The following is a 22,700-nucleotide window of genomic DNA, read 5'->3' as shown; positions in this document are numbered from 1 at the left end:
AATATTTCCTGGCCCAGGTTTTGAGGGCTGCAGTGACCCACTTATAAATCACCACTTCTGCCTTAACATAGGATTCATAAACACAAAATACAACTACAAGACAGAGCAAAGAAAATGTAGTCGTAAAATTATAACTCAAAAAGAAGGTTAACTATACATGTTTCAAATGCCAGTTGTGTGCTTCAAAACCAGATTTCACATGTGGGTATCTGTTGATCTTCAAGGAGTAGTCTGGGTACCTTTCTCTACATGATTGGTTATCAACAGCTTTTCCAACATTTACACTCTATAAAAGTCTCTTATCACTTGGTTTGAAAGGAATTAAAATACCAGGGTTTATTTAAACTGCGTTTTTGCATACCTCTTAATTAATGGAAAAAGATTAAAATGTTAAAAAAAAAAAAAAAAGTTATTTACAAGCTTGACCATTACAGAAATGCTTTGCAGAAAGGAAAGCGTATTAAGGACAGAAACCAGTTGGAGCATGCCAAAACTTCCGTGTGCAGCCGACTCGGAAAACCGGAACTAGTCGGTGGGGAAAAGCAAAAACATTTTAAAAGTCTAGAACCCTCTCAAGTCTGCATTTACAGTTAGAAACACTACTGAGAAAAGGAGGCTCAAAGACTCTGCGAACTGGAAGTCCGGAGTGGTTTACCATGTACTCTAGTCAAGGCTCCCACTTTTGTATATTAAAACTTGTTGCATGTAAACACTGTCCTTGGACCAGCTTTACAATGCAGCTCAGAGCAAAACTAATCAAGCGTCTCATAGGAAACCCTGAAGGACTCCAAAATATTTCCTAATGTTCCATGATCCTGTAATGCTAACATAAAACAGCAAGTTCTAGTTAAATCACATTCTAACATCATTTTAAGTTTTATTTCCCAGTAAGTTTGGTAAAATGGTCTAAAATGATGCATTTCCCAAAGCCAAGAAAAAAGGTAAAAGGAAAAATAGATTTGAGCCGCTTAAACACAGCCCAGGCCAGTTCAGCCAGCCAGTATAGTCGTCTTCTATCACCGGTCCATCATGCTGAGAATCAACTCAGGAGTGAGGTCTCCATTGGGAGCTTCCACTACAGCAGGTTGAGCTTCTTCTTCTTCCTCTACTGTTTCTGCATCAGGTTCTTTCTTTACTTCAGCCATAGTATTTTCAATTTCACCAGTGTTCTGTCTTCAACCTGAATGACTGCTGCAGCTAGAAGGGCAGAAAAGAAAGGGGATGGGGAGGAGGAGGAAAATGACAGATTTTTACTGGTTCCAGGGCTGGCCTGCACCTCCCTCAGATGACTTTTTCAGTAGATACTTAGACTTTTGCATAGAAAGGAAAGGAGGGGCTCCCAATAAAGACACATTCCCACCTCAGGGCAGAATAATTCAGCCTGCCTCTCATTCATCCAAGTATCAAGCCCCTACCTCCCTGGCTCCTGTGTGAAGATGTTTTAGCAGCAAATTTCAAAAGATATATAGGAATATATGAGACAGTATTTAAGCAATTTTTACAGAGTAATCAAGTGAGACTATCAGTATACGGGTGCACCTCAAATCAGCTCCTCTACACTTAGAGTAAGGCAAAGTTTCAGTCAGATTCAGAGTCCACAGTGACACTAGTGAATGTAGTCAATGTAAAATGCCTCTGCAGGCTGTAAGCCTAGGAAGGACATGTGCTATATTTGGAGCACTGATCAAACAGCCAAGTCACCAGGCAGCATTTACCTCTTGAAGGAAGAACTGCTTCCTGCACTTTCTAAAATTTTACTTAGACTTTGTATAGCTATTGATTTCTATGCTTAAGAAGAAACCTCTGTGGAGTTGCAACTACGCAATATTTATGCTATGCTCCAAACTACAGGTCTGAAGCATGTTTGCTTGTAGTAATATTTGCGAAAGTCTACATGCATAAAATACCATGGTGGTTCTTATAACAGTTTCTTTAACAGCAAGTGCAACATGAGCAGACACCAAGCAACTGGGACAAAAAAAAAAAAAAAGAAAAAAAGAAAGAAAAAAGAAAGAAAGAAAAAAGGAAGTTTGTACACGCACTTATTAACTGAGAAAACAGCAGCACTGTACTTATCTTTTTCTGTAACGTAGATCAGCAACTGGGGTAGCAGTTCCTGAACACCGCAACTAGTGTTCAGGACCTCAATGTCAAGTTGAAAACAGTAAAGTCACATGGAACTGGGGAGGTCTTAAGCATCACAGTTGAACACAGCTTTGCAGACACCTTGCCATGCTTTCTAGGATCATCAACATACCATAGATCATCAATCAGTGACCAAGAGCATCTTCTCCAAGACCTCTCTTTATGAGGTAGAACAGCCTATTTTATGAGGCCCTGTCCACCAACCGATTTATGGTAGCACCTCCCCTCCATGCCAACTAACTGCATTTCTCAGAAACTGATTCCAGTCCAATGGTGCTCATGACAAGTTTTAACTTCTTGCAATTTTTTTGTGGTTTATTGAGCTAATGGCGCAAAGTTTTGTACTTCAGGACATCCCTGAAATTACCAGTTAGCACCATCAATGTGCCCAGAATACTCCATGCAAAACCAAATCAGACAAAAAGCAATAAAAGGTGTCAAGGGGAACAGACTGTCAGAAGGGTAAAATGACTGCCCCAGAATGTCTAAGCATGTCCACTGCACAGAAGAGTAGCTTATCTTCCTCATGAAGAGGTGAGCCATTGCATGAGGCATACTTCCATTTATCTGAGGGGGAAGAATGAACTGTAGCGATTTCATTTTCTTAGAAGCAGCAATAATGGCTCTAATACTTTTCAGTTAAGAGAGACACCCAAAAAGTATCCAAGCTGCACAACTGTTGACCAGGGTGTGATAAAAATGATTACTATCAAGTGAAAAATACCTTCAAAAAGGTGGCCATTGGTCTTTGGGATTCCACAAAGATGAGGCGTCATAACACATACCAGGCCTCAACTTCAAATCTCACAAGTAAATTAAGACAGAAAACAGAAAGCAGCCAAACATACCAGGGTTAACTATACGCTGCCATCTTATGGGTGCATTTCTGGCTTGAAAAAAGATCAGTTCAACATCCCAGAAAGACTGCAAATACTCTGGATATGATGTGCTTTCATCCCCCTCAGTCAGATTATGCTGAAGGGATTGATTTTATTGCCACGACATCTCACATTAGCATCTATTTGTTCTGTGCACTACTGCTTTCCAGACATTTCCTCATGTCTGTAAGTATCTACTTCCTTATGTACAAGGAGGCATGCATGTGCTGCGCTATTGTACGCAGTCATTCAAAGACAAATTTCTTTTATTGAATTTTTCAGGTCCTACCTTTTTAGAGCTTCTTCATATTTTCTTCAGATCTCAACTTTTATCAACTAACAGTCTGTCTACTTCAGCAGCTGACAGGCCAAAGCAGGGGACAACATGACTTTAGTACTGGAAAAATATATCAGACAGTGTACTAACACTCAGAAGAGCATGCAAGACAGACAACTGCAGTCTAGGCAAAGGGTAACAGACACAGCACTTTTTTCCCCAAGTACTGAGTCTCGGAAGAGGTCCAGGACAGCCGAATTCACACCATCCTTCCTAAACACACACAGTCCTCTATGTACATACATACACGATCATTTTTTCCCCCTTATCGAGTACATAAAGGCCTTTCAGGTACAAAACCAAACCTGCAGAACTGGCAAACAGCTAACAAAGAAACAAGGAATCACAGGCCTGTAATGCTAAGAAGGTACTGAGCTGTATCTTACCACTATCAGAGGAATCTTCTTTCTTAGAGTGCATTTTTCTCTTTCTGCCACGTTTGCCCTTCTTTGTCTCTCCTCCATTCTCTCCTTCCCCACCATCTGGGCCAGAACAATTATCAGCATGTCTGGCCATTGTGTTCTGTTCAGAATGGGGGGAAAAAAAACCAAAAAAAACAACATGCATTGAAATCAAGATCAGATATTCTGGCCCTGCGTTTACACAGACATTTCTGACTGCTTGTCTCTTTTTCCTCTTTGTAATGGAAAAATATTTACCAAATATAGGTAAATTTCACTAACTTCTACTCATAAAATTGAGTTTTCCTACTGCTCATGATGCTACTGCTAGCACATGCCAGTATCAGTATCAATACCAGAGCCTCCTCTCAGAGAGCAGCAAGTGCCACCTTTTAAAAGATCAGTGTTGTGCCTTGTGCCCCAGCCACCCTTTTCTTTGAGTAACAGGGCTCCTCCTTTCCAAAACCCCCATTCAGCCAAAAAGCACAACTCAAAATGTATTTATACACACACACACACACACACACACACAAACGCCCTTACCCTGCAAGTGAAAGTTTTACCACACTTGGAACAGACAAATGCAGCAGGGACAAAGTTGGGATCATGGTATCGTTTGAAGTGCTTATCAAGGTGCTGTTTTTGACGGAAGGTTTTATCACAATGGCTACAGGCATAAGGCTTTTCTCCAGTATGGGTCCGTTTATGAATGATCATGCACCACTCCTGGTAGGGACAAACCAAAGAGAAAGAATAACTTGAAAACTTTCAGATGTAGACACTGAGAAATTTATTTCTGCAGGCAAGACGAGGTCAAACACTTTAGTCCAAGAAAAACACTCAGGAGAAGATGGTCCTGCCTGAGTGCAACTACACTCTGATTGATGGCGTATTCGGTCCTACCTACTTCCATCCTCCAAGCAACTCTAGCTCTTTGTCAACAGGTATGCCAAGGTTGTGACTTAACTCCCTTAAGAGATACTCTCCACAGGGGAGCACTTCAGCAGAAAGCAAAAGCCACTGAACTCTCCCATGCCCTTAAAATAAATAAATAAAAGTCAGAGAGCTAACACTGATTTTGAAAGTTGGTCAAACTTAACTGATAAGATTTCTTAGCTTACGTGTTTAGCTCCTGTTCGAATGCTCTTAATGGGGTGTCAGTTCCACCAGCTTACCTGCCTGCATGCATAATCACACTGGTCACACTTGAAGCGCTTCTCATTCTTGTGAGACTTTTGATGCTGTTTGAGGGCATATCGCTCATGAAACACAGCATCACAGTATCGACACTTCTTGCCCTGCTCAGTGTAGGAATGCTGCTTTTGCAAATGGACACCTAGGAATGCAAGAACCAGAGCCTTTAATCACATCATGGCTATCCAAGGGTGAAAGAGCCTGGTATACAATCTCTCAGTGTCTTTCCCTCTGTATACTCTTGAGTTCAGGTGAGAAAAGTAAACTGTTAATTTGAGATTCTATCAAAAAATTAATAGACTTATAATTAACAGCAATCAGCATAATTTCTTGACAGAACTGTCCAGTCAAAAGCTTAGTAAGGTTTTTTAAAGGATTCTAGATTTGGTTAAGATCAGCAATCTGTGCTGATACACTTGCATTTGATAAAGTGTTTGCTGATATACCACATAACTTATATTCAAAATTCACTATCTGCAAAATACAGCAGGATTCTTAGACTGTTAGTGTGTAGACTATTTCAAAAATCCACCTCAAAAACATAGCAGCCAGATCACTGATGCCCAGGACTGCTTCGGACAATCTGTAAGGATTCTCTCGGAAGACAGAGCAACATAAATTTTTGCTACTGAAGTTCATGCAACAGATGAAGTAAAGTCAAGGTAAAACACAGCACTGTCCTCAAGACACTTAAGACCACTCTGAATTGCCTGAATACAGTCAGAAGCCAGGTAATACATTGGGAAGCAGGATTTTTTGCAGGATCAGAAGTCAAAGTGACAGGACTAGAGGGTAACAGGGGTACCTACAGCTAACCCCTATCAGAGGTTTTAATCACTTTAAAATCCTCCAAATATGAGCATATTGCACCTGCACAAGGTAGCCTGCTGTAGCTTGAACAATCATTATGAAAAAAAATCTTCACAGCTATTCTGTTTTTTCCTGCTATAGATCAGTACTTGCTTGCTTCGTAGACACTTGGTGTCATCGTCTCAACGTGTCCTTCATTGTAGCACTTTACATCTGTTTGTTATGAAGGAGAACCTACCTTCCCGTTATTTGGTTGATATTTTGCTTATAGACAGAATTATGCCAAATCTCAGCCTTTTCTTCACTGAGAAAGATTATCTTCAATTGCTCTGGGAGTAGTACTATTTTTCACCTTCTTGTATATCATAAAAGAGAGCTTGCCTGCTAGAATCATGGGGAACTGCTCACCAGGTCAACTCTCCTACTGCTAGGAATCAGGGCTTTTGTGACAACTCAGTCTCTCCTATTATGTCTGTGGCACACAGCTCCACTTCCTGAAAAATGAAATCGTTTAGGCTAATTCAAGCCTTTCAGCTCGATGAAGATATATCTGGGTGATAATTAATGGCCTCCAAAACATAGGAGGTCACGCCAAATGACCTTCCAATTTCTCGGACCTTAAGTCATACAGTTAAAATATTAGTCTAAGTTCAATAAATGCCTCGCACCTATGGACATGAAAATAACTTGCCTTGGATGCTTGAAAAACATGCTGCATTTTCAAATAGTGAAAAGCAATTGAAAGTTCTGTTCTCATACCATGCAGCAGTTACTGTAAGCTAAAAGGCTAAAAGTATGTATTACCAGCCACACTTCTAAGCCTGTGCTTCATTTTGTGCAGTTACTGGATTTACTAGGTTAAAGCGGGGGGAAGACAGCTGATGGGTTACATGAACTCTAATTTTGGGAAGGCATGTTTTGTGTAGCCTTCTGTAGTAACTTCGCTAATGGCCACGTTGCCAAGATACATACCCAAGTCCCTCTTTCTTGCTCTAACAGTATCACAGTGAGGACAGTGAAATTTGGCCACATTCTCCGTATGTTTCTGTAAAATGTGCTTCTTCATGGTACCACTCCGAGCAAAGCGAGCATGGCAGATGTAACATTCATATGGCTTCTCTCCTACAGTAACGGAAGGAAAAAAAGTAGCACAAGCACTTTTATTAACAAGAAACCTAATCAAAAAGCCCTAAAATAAAATAACTCCCCAGAAACCAGCAAGCAGCTCAATGATGTTTCTTTCTCTAGAAGTTTTAGTTCCCGTAAATATCTTTCTACAACACAAAGACAAAACAAATTCACTCTTGAGCAAATGAGTTAATTATTAGTCCTTACAATGAGAAACACATTCAAGACCTACATGCAAGATGCTGGAACACTGTGAACATCAAATTTGAGATTTTCTTTTGGATGCTCATGCATACAAGCACATTTCTGTCATTAAATTTTAGCAGCCTCATTAGTTTAGCACTCCAGCAGTGTTCCATGCTAGAAAAAAAAGTCCTATTTCTATCACAGAAAAGACTAAGGATCTTCACAAACTGCATCCGGACACTGTTGCAATTACACTCAAGAATGAAACTAAAAATGGCTATAACCTTCAGTGGGAAGTAAAACATCAAAAAAGAAGATATTGCTCATCTTCATACTGAAAAAGGGCCTGTATTCTGTCACCTCACAGTGAAGGCAAAAATCAGAATCCTCCAGCACATTTCTCAGTGCAATTACTAGTGTCAGTTTATGAATTTATTAATGTTGATAAACAGTGCATTCTCTTCAGCTACAGACTTCATGATAATTTTACATTAAACTTGAATACTTCATTTTGCTGACTCCGAGCATGAGCACCATTATGCACTGTCCCAGCACTCAGACACCAGCACACAGACAGCGTGCTAAAAGCAGGACATCAGTACCAGAGTGGGTCCTCATGTGCCCCTTCAGCGTGTAAGTATCCCTGCTGGCATAGCTGCACAAGCTGCACTGGAACGGACGCTCTCCAGTGTGAGAGCGAATGTGGCGTTTCAATTTGCTAACCTGAAAGCCAAGAGCAAGACTGGAGTTAGTAAGCATGAATAGGTAAGATTTCCAAAGTAAAAGAAATCAGTCAAAAATTTTGTTACAGTAACATTTTGTTTCAGTAGCAAGGTTAAAAATAATACAACCAACCAACCTGTTTCAGTGCCAGTCTTGCACTGCCATGTAACCACTCATACTCCCTTTCCCACTCTGTTCCACCTCCCAGCTTTATTCCCAGTCTTGCTCCTACATTCAAATCAGCCAGATTTTGTCTCCTGCGCTCACCTTACTGGCATCAACCATCTCAACGTCAGAGGATAAGCTAAAATTTGAAAGCATCCTGGACAGACACAGAGAAAAAGCGTTCCAGGAAAGCATGCACCCAGGAACACTGCAGATGTTCTTCCACAGGGTGCCTCCCGGGATGCCCTCCAGTTACTTTCAGGAAGAACATAAATCAGTAACTCAATAAAAAAGCCCTAGTCCTGCAATCAAGGTGACTTAATCCCTTTACGCTCCTGCCATTATCTAGGAGGAATGAACATAGCTTAAAAATTAGAAGACATGAACGGAAAGCATTTTCTGCTTCAGTAAGAGCAAGCTGCACCAAATGCTGTCTATAAAACCCTGCAACCAGCTCACATAGGACCAACTTGCTTATTCTTTCCTAATTCATGCACTGCAACACAACGCATTCAGCACTTCAAACCTCAGGGCCTGGAATTACAACACCACAGTCACAGCTCAAAGTTTTGTTTGTTTGTTTTTTCAATAAATAAATAAATAAATAGATAAAACTTAAAACACCCACAAACCCCCACAGCATTCCCCCCCTCAAAAAAAACCCCAAACAAACACACACAAACTGAAACACCCACACCCAGAAAACTCAATAAATAAATAAATAAAAGAAGATTAAGCACCCAATTCAACATCTCCACTGTAACCTTCCTCCACTGCACAGATCACTTTTTAAAAATTTTGTTTGTGACCTTGCTCAGATTTCCTATCCCCACCTTGCAATGTAGGTTTTATTACATTTTAAAAGCTGTCCTGCAGCACAAGCAGCAGTGCTGCTTAGGGCACAGGGTAGAACATTCAAGTAAGCTTTATTTCCTCAAGCAAATTAGATAACCTCTTACAATTAGCAAAGCTGTTTTTCACTAATTTGGGAAAGCGCCATTCATTTTGGCAACAGTCACTTTATCAACAGATATGTAAGATGCAAAGTGCACATTTTAAAATTGGAGAGCATCTCTAGTCTTAAAGTACATCCTACTCAGCAGATACCTGCCTCCTTCAACTCCTTTACTCATCTTAAAGGACTGCTCTTTTTAAAAACAATGAAAACTACAGTCTCCAAAGAGGAAATGGAAATGACCTAGGGTTTCGGTGCACAAATATCCTCAAATAGGTTTCCCATCAGCTGAGGAAACCCTATCACTTGCTTCCAAAAAAACAGACCTAATTCATTCAGAAAGCAGCTGTGCAGACGACCTCGGAGTGCTAGTGGACAACAAGTTGACCATGGGCCACCAATGTGCCCTGGTGGCCAGGAAGGCCAATGGTCTCCTGGGGTGCCTTAGGAAGAGTGTTGCCAGCAGGTTGAGGGAGGCGATCCTGCCCCTCCACTCAGTCCTGGTGAGGCCACATCTCGAGTACTGTGTCCAGTTCTGGGCTCCCCAGTACAAGAGAGACATGGAGCTACTGGAGAGAGTCCAGCGTAGGGCTACGAGGATGATCAGAGGGCTGCAGCATCTGCTCTCTGAGGAATGGCTGTGAGAGCTGGGCCTGTTTAGCCTGGGGAAGAGAAGCTTGAGGGGGGATCTTATCAGTGTGTATGAGTATCAGAAGGGAGGGCATCAAGAGGATGGGGACAAACTCTTCTCAGTTGTCCCACACAACAGCACAAGAGGCAATGGGGCAAAAACTGAACCACAGGAAGTTCCGCCTGAACGTGAGGAGGAATTTCTTCACTGTGAGAGTGACAGAGCAGTGGAAGAGGTTACCAAGAGACGTTGTGGAGTCTCCTTCTCTGGAGATATTCAAAGCCCTCCCGGATGCAATCCTGTCTAACATGCTCTAGGTGACCCTGCTTGAGCAGGGGGGTTGGACTAGATGATCTCCAGAGGTCCCTTCCAACCTTACTGATTCTGTAATTCATAACCCATTTACTCAGAGGCTTTTCAAAAATGGTCAAGGAGGAAAGTTTGTAACAGATGATGAGTAAGTCTTGAAGCATACAAGCATGTACTTGGCACTGTGACAATTAACATACCGCCACACTAGCATAATCACACACTGAACATTTGAATGGTTTCTCGTGGGTGTGTTTGTAGCGGCGATGCCGAACCAACTCTCCACTGGTCACAAAGGCCATGTCGCAATCCGGGCACTTGTGAGGGCGAGTACCTAATCATTTGCAGGAAAACAGGAAGATGGTGACATTCAGATTTAATGGCAAAAAATATGACACAGCTTCTCCCTTTCCACCCCCCCCACCATGAATCAGCAATGTTCCTTTTGTTCTGAAAGATTAGATTACAGCAGCAAATGGCACGCAGGTGTCATAGCCTTTGTATAAGCAGCCAATGGACGGAAGATACTGCTAGAGAGAGTACATGCCTTCAATGAGGGAAACAAACTCCCTTATTTTCTTATCACTTGGCTATTTGCAAATTTCAAACCATTCAGTTAGATAATGCAGAGGTATGAAAAGAAAGCTAAGAACATGAATTACACTTTTTTGGCAGAAGCGTCAAAAGAACATCGTTTAAATTTGATGACAGTTACGAAATTACTCCTATATTAAGTTTTATAACAGAAACTTAAGTGAGGAACAACAGAAACATGCTTTCATTCCTACATGTTTTACTGGTCCAGTTTATAACCTATTCCCTGTTTTGTTTTTCTCCTCCATCTGCCTTCTGTTTAGCTCCAGCCTCACCTTATTTTTCCATAGGAAGCAATGGCAGCACAAATCTCAGAACACAGCAAACTGAGGGCCCTAATAACACCCAAGACAAACAGAATGTTTTCTACAGCTTTGAGTAACTTCGGATCAATCCCAGAGTTCGTTTTTGTATCTATGTACAGAATGAGCTTTGCACCTAACATGGTCAGGTGAAAATTTGCTCTCACAGGGGAAGAAAAAAAAATAATAAAGAAAGAGAGCAGCATTGCATAGTTTCTTCCTTTCCAGCTTGTCCCATAGAGGAAATCTGACAGATTCAGATAGACCCTACTGCCTATAGAATAAAGACAGAGTAGATTCTATTAGAAGAATGTACACAAAGGTCCGAGTACCTGTGCGAGTGTTGAGGTGCTTCCTCAGTAATGTGACTGTCTGAAAAGCTCTGCCACAGAGATGGCACTTATGTGCTCGTTCATCAGTGTGGCTTTTCATATGGCGGTCCAAGTTAGAACGACGTGGACAAATGTAACTGCACAGCTCGCACTGGAATGTCTTCTTTACACCTAGCCATGAAGGAAGTCACTTTTATTTTTGGCAGTACCATGGTCCACTGTATTACATTAGAGGTCTGCAGGGAAAAAGAAAAATTCCTGGAGGTTAAACTACTACAAGGAACCCATTTTTTTTTTTTAAATCATTAAATACAACTGTATTTCCTGTTAGGAATACAAGCAGTGATTAGCTTGTCTTGAATTTTCATTACTATGCCAGCAATTAATGTTCTTGCTCCACTCCACTCCAGAACGGGTTTCTTAATTTACAGTTTTAAGTTTCTGGAAAGGAAAAATACACATTGCGGATTTTGTGCTATCCACTCTACCCAATACTTAGCTAGGAACTCCGTCCCCCCAAAATCTAATTATACCACTGGTTCCTGATGTAAAACTTTATGGTACACAATAATCTCTTGAATATGCATTACAGCAAAAAGCAGAACCTTTTCAAATGTAGTGATATGGGAATACTAATACCACAGCATCACACAAGGCAAATGAGCTCCTTTGCAAGCCTATAGACAGTAGAGAGCAGGTTTGCCCAGAAAACAGAGCTGAGAGCTCTTATACAAAACGGTAAGTGACACTGAGCATGCCTGCTTTACTCCCATTTGCATCTACTCAATCACTTCAACTGTATTGCAAGGTGCAGTCACAACCAGTGCAGTTTAGAAATCCGCTTACAAACCCACCTTTCCTTTTGATTTTTGTTGGTTTAGGTGGCTTCATGTTACCCACTACTTTTTCTGCATTGACCTCAGACAACAAACCCTCCTGTTGCTCCTCTTCAACGTCATACACAGAGACATCCACATCTTTGCCTTCCTCAGTGTAGCGTAGCTTACTCTTTTGGTTTTTCTTTGTTTTTTGGCTGGTGGCTGATAGTCTGGATCTTTTTGCCAATTAGGATCTTCTTGGGGCTGAAGTTCACCTTGTTCCAGCGTCTCCACCTCACCATTTGCACCCACTTTCACTACCTGGAAGCCTTCTGGTAAAGGGGGATTGTGACAGATCATGGGTTCTCCCTCTTGCAGGCCTCCTTTGAAAACCTCATTTTCATATGCTCCCTGAAGTTCTTCCACAGAAGTGGTGGCAACAGGTACATTCACTGGAACTGGTACTTGGACCAGCTGAAGCTCACCAAGATTTATAGGCTGCTCTTCCATATTAACAACCTGAGGTGTTCTGATCTCTGTGTCATCCACTGTAGCCTCCGTTTCCTGAGGCACTGCACTTTCCATTACTTCAGTCTTCATTTGAAGAAGTGTTGGATCCAACTGTTCCATCATAACCATCTGCACACCACTGTTGACATCCTGAACTACTTCACCCCCATCTGCTTGGTTTGGTGGTATACGACAAGCATCGTCCTCCTGCCCAGCTTCACGGCGTCTTTCATAGGTTTTTCTCTCTTTTCCCTTAATAAAAGTTTCTGATTCTTCCACAATAGCTTCAACTGCCTCACCTTCCATTTCACCTTCTTGCTGTTAAAAAAACAAGCAAACAAAAAAAAAGCAGAAGAGAGAATATTGCACATCATCTGATGTAATAATGTGCCATAATAATGGCACACACACCACACCCCACACACACACCCCACAGAGGGACAAGTGGCCTAACCGAAAACCATCAGCTCAACAGCAACAGCATACTGCAGCCAGTTTTAAGAAAACAAATCCAAAACTGTAAGCATTAGTCTCTGCTAGCGTATTGTCGCTGTAAATCAAGATGATCACAGAATCCTGCCTGGAGTGAAACAGCCGCTGTACCAGTTTCATGGAAAGGAAGGAAAGCAAGGAAGAGAGATTAAGGGATATGTATGTTTCTCCTTCTCAAGGACTGCAAATTGCTAAGGCAAGTGATACGGCACGATTACTCCTTATTACCAATCTATGTAAAATAAATAAGCTGAATATCAGAAGCAGTCCTGTGCTATAATCACATTACTTTTATGTCATTAGAAATCTTACCTGTAAAAAAGCTGACTCTGTAAAGCACAATATAAATCTGGACCCCCCCCTTCAAAAAAAAACAACCTCCCCCAACAACCGCACTCAAACAAAAAAAAACTTAGTCTGAGAATAGTGATTTCCCCCCCCCAAGAAAAAGCTTTGAGAATGCAAAGCAAGAATTTAAGTCTTCAAAGTTACTCTAAATTAAGTTCATATTTCATGTAAAACTCCAGCTCCAAACAACTATTTCCTCTATGTTTAGACTTCTCTGAACAACACTTGATTGGCATCTTCTCTAAAAAAAAAAAAAAAAAGAAAAAAAAAAAAAGAAAAAAAAAATGGAAAAAAGAAGAAAAAGAAGAAAAAAGAAAGAAAAAAAAAAACAAGGATAAGTAAATTTCTTGGGAGTATCTTGAGCTTCATTCCTGTTTCAATTTATGGGCACTGCCTTGCCTCAGAAGGCAGAACACAGGATGAACTTGAGCGCAGTGCCCTCTGTGGGTCGAAGGAGCCCCAGGATGCAGACAAGGCTCAGTTAAAATTTTATTTCAATCTAAATGGTCTGGACTCAGAGCTACACGACTCCAGTGATTCAACAATTTTCTGGACCCTGTGTGTCTATTGGGTGCTTGCACACTGGGTAACAGAACGCAGTTTGGGGACAACACAGGGATAACTACAAACAGCATGAACACGGGCTGGGGAAGCTCTAGGGTGAAGGAGTAGCCCTCCCAGGGCAGGGTCATTCCCCCATGGACAGGGGGCTGCGTGGGGTAGGGCTGCTCACAACTCCTGCTCACCCCCAGGACACTTCCCAGGGGCTTCTCAGCAGGTAGCTGCAGGCAGGGATGACACCAAAGACAAGGAGCTTCCCCACGTCTCTGCTTTCAGGTCCCTGCTGCTGGGGTGGGGGGAAGGGAGAGGAGCTGCCAAGCCTGGGCAAGAGCCTGAGACTCCAAAGCTGATGGAGAGACCAGCAGGTCTGTAGGGAAGCTCACAAAGTTCCTTTGCCGACATGCACAGCACCAGCAGCACCTTTGCTGGCCCCAGCAGGATCTGTCCCCGCTACCCCGAGCACCTGCCAACACGCAGATGCCCCTCAACACTGCCTCGCTGCTGGGAGGTGTCTGTGGGGCAGAGCTGAGCACACAAGGCTGTGATGGGCCTGTGGGTCATTGCTCTCCTGAGGAAATGTCACCTTCAGACCCTCGACTGTCTCTGGGGAGGTGTCCTGAGGGGCTGTGAGCGTCCTCCAGAAGGGCACAGCTCTCCCACAGCCGCTTTGCCGTGATACCCAAGAGCTCTGGCCATGGCCGTCAGGAGCCTCTGCACATCCTGCTCCTCACGGTGCCCACAGCCGGGCTGGGCTCAGAGAGGAGCTGGGGACCTGCCCCAGGGAAAGCGGGGCTGTCAGCAGGGGCTCCGGGGTGCTGGTGCCTCCTGCCTCCAGCCTGGAGACACCACAAGCACCGCTGCACTTGCGGCCTCTCCTCACAGCTGGGATGGCGCTGAGAAATGGCCACCACAGCCGGCACCGAGCCATGGGGCTGTTAGGAGAAAGGGTGCAAGAGCCGGGGGCTGCCGGGGGCCGGAGGCGGCCCGGGCCGGGCCGGGCCTTCCCCAGCCGCTGCTGCCCCACAGCCAGGCCGCGGCGGCTCCGGCTGCCCCCGCGCGCACAGCCGCTCACCTTACCCAGCCCGCGGCCCTCGGCCCCGGCGCAGCAGCTCCCGGCGCTGCGGCTAAAGGCTCCGGGCGGCCCCGGGCCAGGAGACGCTGCCCCGCGGCAGCAGCCGCCTCTCACCCCAACTCCCCCGCAGGGCCCGGGTAGCCCCGCACCCGCCCGCCCCGCCCCTTCCTGCCCTCCTCTGGGCCACTGCACATGCTCTGCCCTGACCGGCCACGACCCTGCACTCTTTGCAACGCCCCTCCCCTCTCCTCAGGGCCCCCTCGCCTGGCCCCGCCCCCGCAGACGGGGCTGCCCGAAGCGACCATGGAGGAGCTGGAGCTGCTGGCGGAGGCCTTCGGTGACCTGCTGCCGCTGGGTGGGGACTGGGGGCACTGGGGGGGACTGGGAGGGACTGGGGGGACTGGAGGGACTGGGAGGGACTGGGAGGGAAAGAGGGGCTGGGAGGTACTGGGGGGTACTGGTCTGGGGGGGACTGGGAGAGACTGGGGGACTGGGGGAGTCAGGGGGGACTGGGGGGGACTGGGGTGACTGGGGGGGACTGGGGGGCACTGAGGGGAATGGGAGAACTGGACTGGGATGGACTGGTGGCAACTGGGGGGCACTGGGAGAGACTGGGGGGATTGGGGGGACTGGGGGGCACTGAGGGGAATGGGAGAACTGGACTGGGATGGACTGGGGGCAACTGGGGGGTACTGGGAGAGACTGCGGGGACTGGGAGGGACTGGGGGGACTGGGGGGGGACTGGACTGGGGGGGAATGGGAAGATAGGGAGGGACTGGGGTGGACTTGGGGGGCACTGAGGGGAACGGGAGGACTGGACTGGAGGGACAGGGGGGACTGGGGGGACTGGACTGGGGGGAATGGGGGCAACTGGGGGGGCTGGGAGAGAGTGGGGGACTGGCCGTGGGGGTCTGGGAGGTACTGGGAGAGACTGGGGGGACTGGGAATAATGGTGACATGGGGAGGACTAGGGGGCACTGGGAGGGCCTGGGGGGCACTTTTGGGGCAGGGGGACACTGGGAGGGGTCACTGCGGCGGTGTGTGCGTGCGGGGGGCACTTGGGGGGCAGCAGCCCCACAGCGCCGCCCGGCCCCACAGTGGAGGAGATTCCCGAGGAGGTGGCGCTGCCCCCGGCCCCTGGTGAGCACTTGGGGGGCACTTGGGGGCTGGTGGGGGACCTGGGGTTCAGCGGGGCATGTGGGGGGCTGGGGGGTGCTTGGGGGGCAGCCGTTGAGCCTGTCTCTGCTCCACAGTGCTGAGAACCCCGGAGGGGCCCGTCCTGCCCCCGCCACCCCCCAACGTACGTGTAGGGCTGCAGGGGAACTTGTGGGGCGTGTGGGGCTGGGGGGATGTGTGGGCTTGGGGAGGGGCTGGGGGGAGGTGTAGGGTGGTGGAGGAAGTGTGGGGTTGGGGGGATGTATGGGCTGGGGGGGCTGGGGGAGGACGTGTTGGGCGGGGGAGGACGTGTGGGGCACAGAGGGGCGTGTGGGCCTGGGGGGGGGTGGGGGACACAGAGAAATGTGTGGGGCTGACAGGGAATATGTGGGGCATGGAGAGACACGTGGGGCTGGGGGTCTGTGGGAGGATGGAGGGGGACGTGTGGGGTGTGGAGGGACGTGTGGGGCCGCCCCAGGCCCTCCCCGCTGGTGCTGCCCCCCCCGTGACTTCTGGCCCCAGCTGCCCCCCGAGACGCTGCGAGAGCAAGTGCAGCGGCTCCAGGCCCACTGCTGCCCCTGATGAGCGGGGCCCAGGTGTCCATGGGAGGGGCCCAGGCGTCTGGGGAAGGGGGCCCAGGCATCCGGGCGAGGGGCCCAGGCATCCGGCCGCCCCCAGGTGCCGTGCGAGGCGCTCGAGCCCAGCATCCCGGCGCTGCCGTCCTCGGGTGACCCCAGTGGTGCTGTGGGGCAGGGAGGAGGCTGTGGGGTGAGCGTGGGAACTGGGTGGGGGGAGGTGGGTGCTGGTCACCGTGGGGCAGTTATGAGTCGCCGTGGGGCATTTGAGGGTTATTGTGGGTCACTGTGGGGCGGTTGTGGGTCACTGTGGGGCAGTTGCAGTTGCCGTGGGGCAGTTGGGGGTTATTGTGGGTCACTGTGGGGCAGTTGTGGGTTGCTGTGGGGTGGTTGTGAGTCACCATGGGGCATTTGGGGATTATTGTGGGTTGCTGTGGGGCAGTTGTGGGTCACCATGGGGCAGTTGTGGATTACTGTGGGGCAGTTAGCGGTTGCTGTGGGGCGGCTGATGGCAGTTGCAGATCACCATGGGGCAATTGTGGATTACTGTGGGGTGGTTGAGGGTGGTTGTGGGTCACTGTGGGGTGGTTGTGGGTCACAGGGAAGTTGGGGGGTCACTGTGGGGCAGTTGCAGTCGCCTTAGGGTGGTTGTGGGTGTCTGTGGGATGGTTGAGGGCAGTTGGGGGTCACCGTGGGGCAGTTGGGGGTGATGGTGGGTCACCATGGGGCAATCGCAGTCTCCGTGGGGTGGTTGTGGGTCACCGTGGGACAGTAGCACTTGCCATAGGGCAGTTGGAGGGTCACCATGGGGCGGTTGAGGGTCACCGTGGGGCGGCTGGGGGTTGCCGTAGGGCGGTTAGGGGTTGCTGTGGGGCAGCTGGGGGTTGCCGTGGGACAGCCGCGGCCTCTCCCCAGAGATTTCCCTGGAGGTGACGGAGGAGGAGCTGCGGTGAGTGGGGACCCGCCTGTGGGGCGGGGGGCACGCGTGCGCGGCAGGGATGCGTGTGGGGCTGGGGACAAGCGTAAGGGGGGTGGGGGACCCACGTGTGGGGGGCAGGGACATGTGTATGGGGGGCTGGGGACAGACATGGGGCAGGGATGCGTGTGGGGCGAGGAACACGTGTGTGGGGTTGGGGACACACGTGTGTGGGGTGGGGACACGTGTGGGGCAGGGATGTATGTGGGGCTGGGGAGACACGTGTGGGGCTGGAGACATTGTGTGGGGCTGGGGACACACACGTGTGGGGTGGGGACGCGTGTGTGGGGCTGGGGACCCACGCATGTGGGGCTGCCGACCCATGCGTGTGGGGCTGGGGACCCACGTGTGTGGGGCAGTGCTAACCCCCCCCACCCCCGCAGCCCCCCCCAGTGCCTCCTGCCCCCCTGGCGCTGCCCAAGGGGCCCGAACCCAAACTGCCGCCTGGGCCCCCTCCCCATCACCGCCTAGCTGCAGAGGTGCCCGGATGCCTGGGCCCCTCCTCCCCGGGACGCTTGGGCCCCCTCTCCTGGACACCTGGGCCCCCTCTGCCAGACACCTGGGCCCCTCCTGCCCGGACGCCTGGGCCCCTCCTAGAGGCCTTGACCCCTCCCGGATGCCTGGGCCCTCCCGGACACCTGGGCCCCTCCCCGCAGGCTGGTGCTGGCGGAGCTCTCGCGCATGGGCCAGTCGGACCTGGCGTGGCTGCTGCCCGCCGGGGCCTCATCAGCTGCCTCTTCAGCCTGCTGCTGGGTGAGTGGCGCTGTGGGGCTGACCCACACGGGTGTCCCCCCCTCCCCGCACGCGTGTCCCTGCCCTGCACGCGTGTCCCTGCCCCACACGCAGAGCTCCACGGCGCCGGCGTGCTGCGGCTGGAGCAGGCCTGGCCCTACTGCCCCATTGCCGTGGGGCTGGGGCCACACTTCCCGACACCGGTGGCAGCGCCCTGAGAGGGGCTCAGCCCCACAGACATGCCAGCCCCACGGACACGCCATGGACACACCAACGCCAGCCCCACGGACGCACCGGGATCGGCCCCACGGACAGGCAAGGCGCAGCCCCATGGCGACCCCTTTATTGCCTCGGCGCGGGGACATCACGTGGTGCCTCAGGGGCCTCCCGGTGTCGGGACCGGTTCTTGCCGGCAACAGCGTGACGTCACCGTGGGGCCCAATTTCCCCCCCTACACACAGATGACATCGGCATGACGTCACTGGGGGGAGGAGGGCAAAGGACCCGAACCGCGGAGGGGATGTGTGTGGGGTGGTGTCCGGTTGTACTTGGGGGGAGCATCCAGCTGTACTTCACGGGTGTTTCATGGTATCTGCCTGTACTTTGTGGGGGTTTGGGGGTACCTGGGGGACGGGTGTTGGGGGCGTCTGGTTGTACTTTGTGGGTGTTTGGGGCTGCATTTGGGGGTTTCTGACCTTGCTTTGCAGGGGTCTGGCTGTACTTAGGGGGCCTGGGGCTGGACTTCGGGGTATCTGGGGGGGGGCATGCGGCTGTATTTTGGGGCGGTATTGGGGGGCGTCTGGTTGTCCTCTAGGGGTGTGTGGCTGTCATTGGGGGTGTGGGACTGTGGATAGAGGTGTCTGCCTGTACTTTGAGGGTGTTCGGTTGTACTCTGGGGGTGTCCTGAGGCATCTGGCTGTACTCCAGGGCCGTGGGGCTGTACTCTGGGGTCGTCCAGCTGTATGTGGGGGTGCCCGGCTGTACTTTGGGGGCACAGGGCTGTTCTTGGGGACGCACACATGCACGCACATGGGGCGTCCGGCTGTCCAGTGGGGGTCACTCCCGCAGCAGCGCCGACACCGTTGGGCCCAGCTGGGGGGGGGTGCCGCCATCAGCCGCCGCGACCCACAGCGCCCCCCAACAACACCCCCGCTGGCCCCCCCAACCGCCCCGGCACCACAAATACCCCCAAACCGCCTTGTCACCCCAGCTATACCCTCAAATACCCCCCCAAAATACCTTGTCACCTCAAATACCCCCCAAATCACCTTGTCACCCCAGCTACACCCTCAAATACCCCCCAAACCCCTTTGTCACCCCCAAATAACCCCCAAACTGCTTTGTCACCCCAGCTACACCCTCAAATACCCCCTAAAAGCATGTTGTCACCCCAAATACCCCCCCTGCTCCTATAATACCACCCCCAAATACCTGTCCCAGGGGTATATACAGCCGCACAGGGACAAATGCAACCCCCCCCAGCCTGTCCAGAGACCCCTCCCAAATACCCCCTTGGGGCCCCCCCAGGACCCCAACATCCCCCTGACCCCGAATGACCCCTGGGGATGCCCAAATACCCCCCAGGACCCCTAATACCCCCCTGGGATCCCCAAATGCCCCACCAAGGACCCGAAATGCCCCCTGGGACCCCCAATATCCCCCTAGGACCCCAAATACCCCCCCAGAGACCCCAAATCCCACAAGGCCCCCCCCGGGACCCTAATTCCCTTCCCCAGGCCCCCCCCGGACCCCAATTCCCCCCCCCAGGACCCCCCCCGGGATCCCCCCCCAGGGCCCCCTCGCGGGACCCCAATCCTCTCCCAGGCCCCCCCTGGACCCCAATCCCCCCCAGACCCCCCCCGGCCCCCAATCCTCCCTCAGGCCCCCCCTGGACCCCAATCCTCCCACCCAGGGCCCCCCCGGGCCCCTTCCAGGCCCCCAATTCCCCCCCAGGGCCCCCCCCAGGGCTCCGCCCAGCCCCCAATCCCCCCAGGTCCCCCCCAGACCCCAGTCCTCCCCCAGGGCCCCCCCCAGGCCCCTCCCTTGGACCCCAATCCCCCTGTTGTCCCAAAATCTGGGTTCGTTACCCAGTGTGCAAGCAACCAACAGACACACAGGGTCGAGATATTTGTTTATTTCATTTCTGCACAGAGATGGGTGCAAGGTGGTAAATCCACAAAGCTAGCACACCTTCTCCCCCTCTCATTCTTGATTTATACACACTTTTCAGGGAGTATTTTGTACAAATCTTTCTATTGGTTACAGTTTCATTACCTCAGGTAATCGGTCTGCGCTTGCGCTTTCACATTCTTGTTAATTAGCATAGGACGCGAAGAAGAGGCGGTAACATCATTATCATGTCATTTCCATCTCATTATTCATTTAGGGGTGTGAAGTTTAATATGTTAATAAGCCTTAATGAACCTAAGGTCACTTCTGGGTTATTCTGCTGTTTTTGTCTTACCTACCCCTCGCAATCTTCAAAGCGCTGTGGTTTCATCAAGGTTCTTCAGCCGGAGCTGGTTATCCTTTGCAGTACTGTTTTTCTCTCCCCCTTGTCCTTGAGTCTTGTTAACTATTTGCAAGGTTTCTCTCACAGTATTTCTCTAACAGCCTCAGTGCGTGACACTGCAATGCTCGGCTGCTGCCTGCTGTCCGGAGCCGTGAGGTTGCTGCTGCGTAAGGGCGTAAGAGACCAGCGTGAGGCTGTTGTGTGATGTTTGGGAGCGTGCGCTGAGTTTGGGCTGTTTGCTTTGCAGGCCAGTGGCAGGCCCCTGTCAGGTGCTAGTGGTTGTGCGGTGAGCTGAGAAGCAGCGGCTGCTGGGCCAGTGGGGTGATGTTGTTGCTGTTTGCATCTCTTGATTGCATAGTGCCGGAGTGCCTCTGAGGCGAGCGCTGTTGCGCAGGCTGCTGGTGGTGGCTGTGAGGTGTCTTGTGCGTGCGTGCGTGACAGGCCAGTGCTGTGGCCACTGGTGGTGGTGGTGGTTGGGAAGTGCCTTGTGCCTGCGTGTGTGATAGGCCGGTGCTACGGTCAGGCTTGTAAGATGCCTTGTGGCTGAGCGGCGTGCAGGCCGGTGGCAGGGCCGTGTCTGCTGTTCGTGGCTCTGAGGTGACTTGGGCGTCAGTCGCTTGGAGGCCAGGGACGTCAGCCCAACTGGGCACGCTTTCACAATTGCTGCAGGCTAAAGACCAAAGCTCCGTTCTGATCGCTGCTGGTTAGTGTAAAGTACTTGCATCATCTCGTGTTCTTCAGCTGTTTGTCCATATGGATTTGCTGTGACTTGAAAAGCTGATGAGTGTTAAGAAAAAGGAGAAGCAGGATCCCTGCAGGGAGTGCACATTAAGCCGTATGTCAGTATTTCTGGGTATCTGGTGCCCCCTGGAGACTGCTGCTGCCCACAAGAAACATAGAGACTATCAAGCCTGCACATTAGTAAGTGACCCTAGTCCAAGCAGACTGAAAAAAGAAGAACATCTTTTTCTCAAAGAAGTAGTGCAGGATACTAGAAAAGGCCATAAAAGTAAAAGCGAGTATTCTCTAAAATAATAATAATTACGTGTCTTGTATTTCTGAAGTCTAATAAAGACTGAGAGCTACGTTTCATGTTATGTATATATGCCCATGTATTTCAGAAACGAATGCGCAAGGCTATGTTTAGACAGCTGGTAGTGACATGATACGAAATGTACGGAGTTTAAAAGATAGCTTTAAGAGGTCCTATTAGTTGGTCTGAGAGGTCAACAGATAAAGTCAGAAAATGTGGATGTCTCCTATCAGCCCTGGGATTGGAATTAGAATTTGATCACAAGCTTCATAAGATGATTGGGTGGATGCTGGGTTGTTGGGGCAAGAGAGAAGAGAGGAGAAATTTGTCAAAAAGGAGATAATGCTTTTATACAAAAATTCTGAGAGTTAAAATTAAGACCTACCTGCTAAAATACTGAGCTTTAGAATTATTACATGCTGTTGATGCCCTGGCTAGATTTAGCCTAGTTTTCCTGAGAAATCACTAGAGTCATGTAGCTCTGAGTCCAGACCATTTAGCTTGAAATAAAATTTTAACTGAGCCTTGTCTGCATCCTGGGGCTCCTTCGACCCACAGAGGGCACTGTGCTCAAGTTCATCCTGTGTTCTGCCTTCTGAGGCAAGGCAGTGCCCATAAATGGAAACAGGAATGAAGCTCAGGATACTCCCAAGAAATTTACTTATCTTTGTTTTTTTTTCATTCTTTTTTCTTCTTTTTTCTTTTTTTTTTCCTTTTCTTTCTTTCTTTCTTTTTTTTTTTTTCTTTTTTTTTTTTTAGAGAAGAAGTGTTGTTCAGAGAAGTCTAAACATAGAGGAAATAGTTGTTTGGAGCTGGAGTTTTACAT

General features: G+C 49.3%; 1 protein-coding gene across 1 annotated transcript; it reads right to left on the bottom strand.

The window, feature by feature from the left end:
* Nucleotides 1-1,016: 1,016 nt before the first annotated feature.
* LOC134149760 (transcriptional repressor CTCF-like) lies at nucleotides 1,017-21,934 on the bottom strand. The gene is given in 13 exon segments (XM_062592970.1): nucleotides 1,017-1,171; nucleotides 1,174-1,280; nucleotides 3,365-3,383; nucleotides 3,708-3,882; nucleotides 4,305-4,487; nucleotides 4,937-5,097; nucleotides 6,738-6,887; nucleotides 7,682-7,802; nucleotides 10,063-10,196; nucleotides 11,091-11,261; nucleotides 11,945-12,121; nucleotides 12,124-12,736; nucleotides 21,887-21,934. Coding segments are annotated over 13 exon segments (2,214 nt in total).
* Between the last annotated feature and the right edge of the window lie 766 nt (nucleotides 21,935-22,700).

This window comes from Rhea pennata, chromosome 21, assembly GCF_028389875.1.
Source record: "Rhea pennata isolate bPtePen1 chromosome 21, bPtePen1.pri, whole genome shotgun sequence".
In the NCBI taxonomy this organism is placed as follows: Eukaryota; Metazoa; Chordata; class Aves; order Rheiformes; family Rheidae; genus Rhea; species Rhea pennata.
This window is presented reverse-complemented; position numbering and strand designations above follow the sequence as displayed.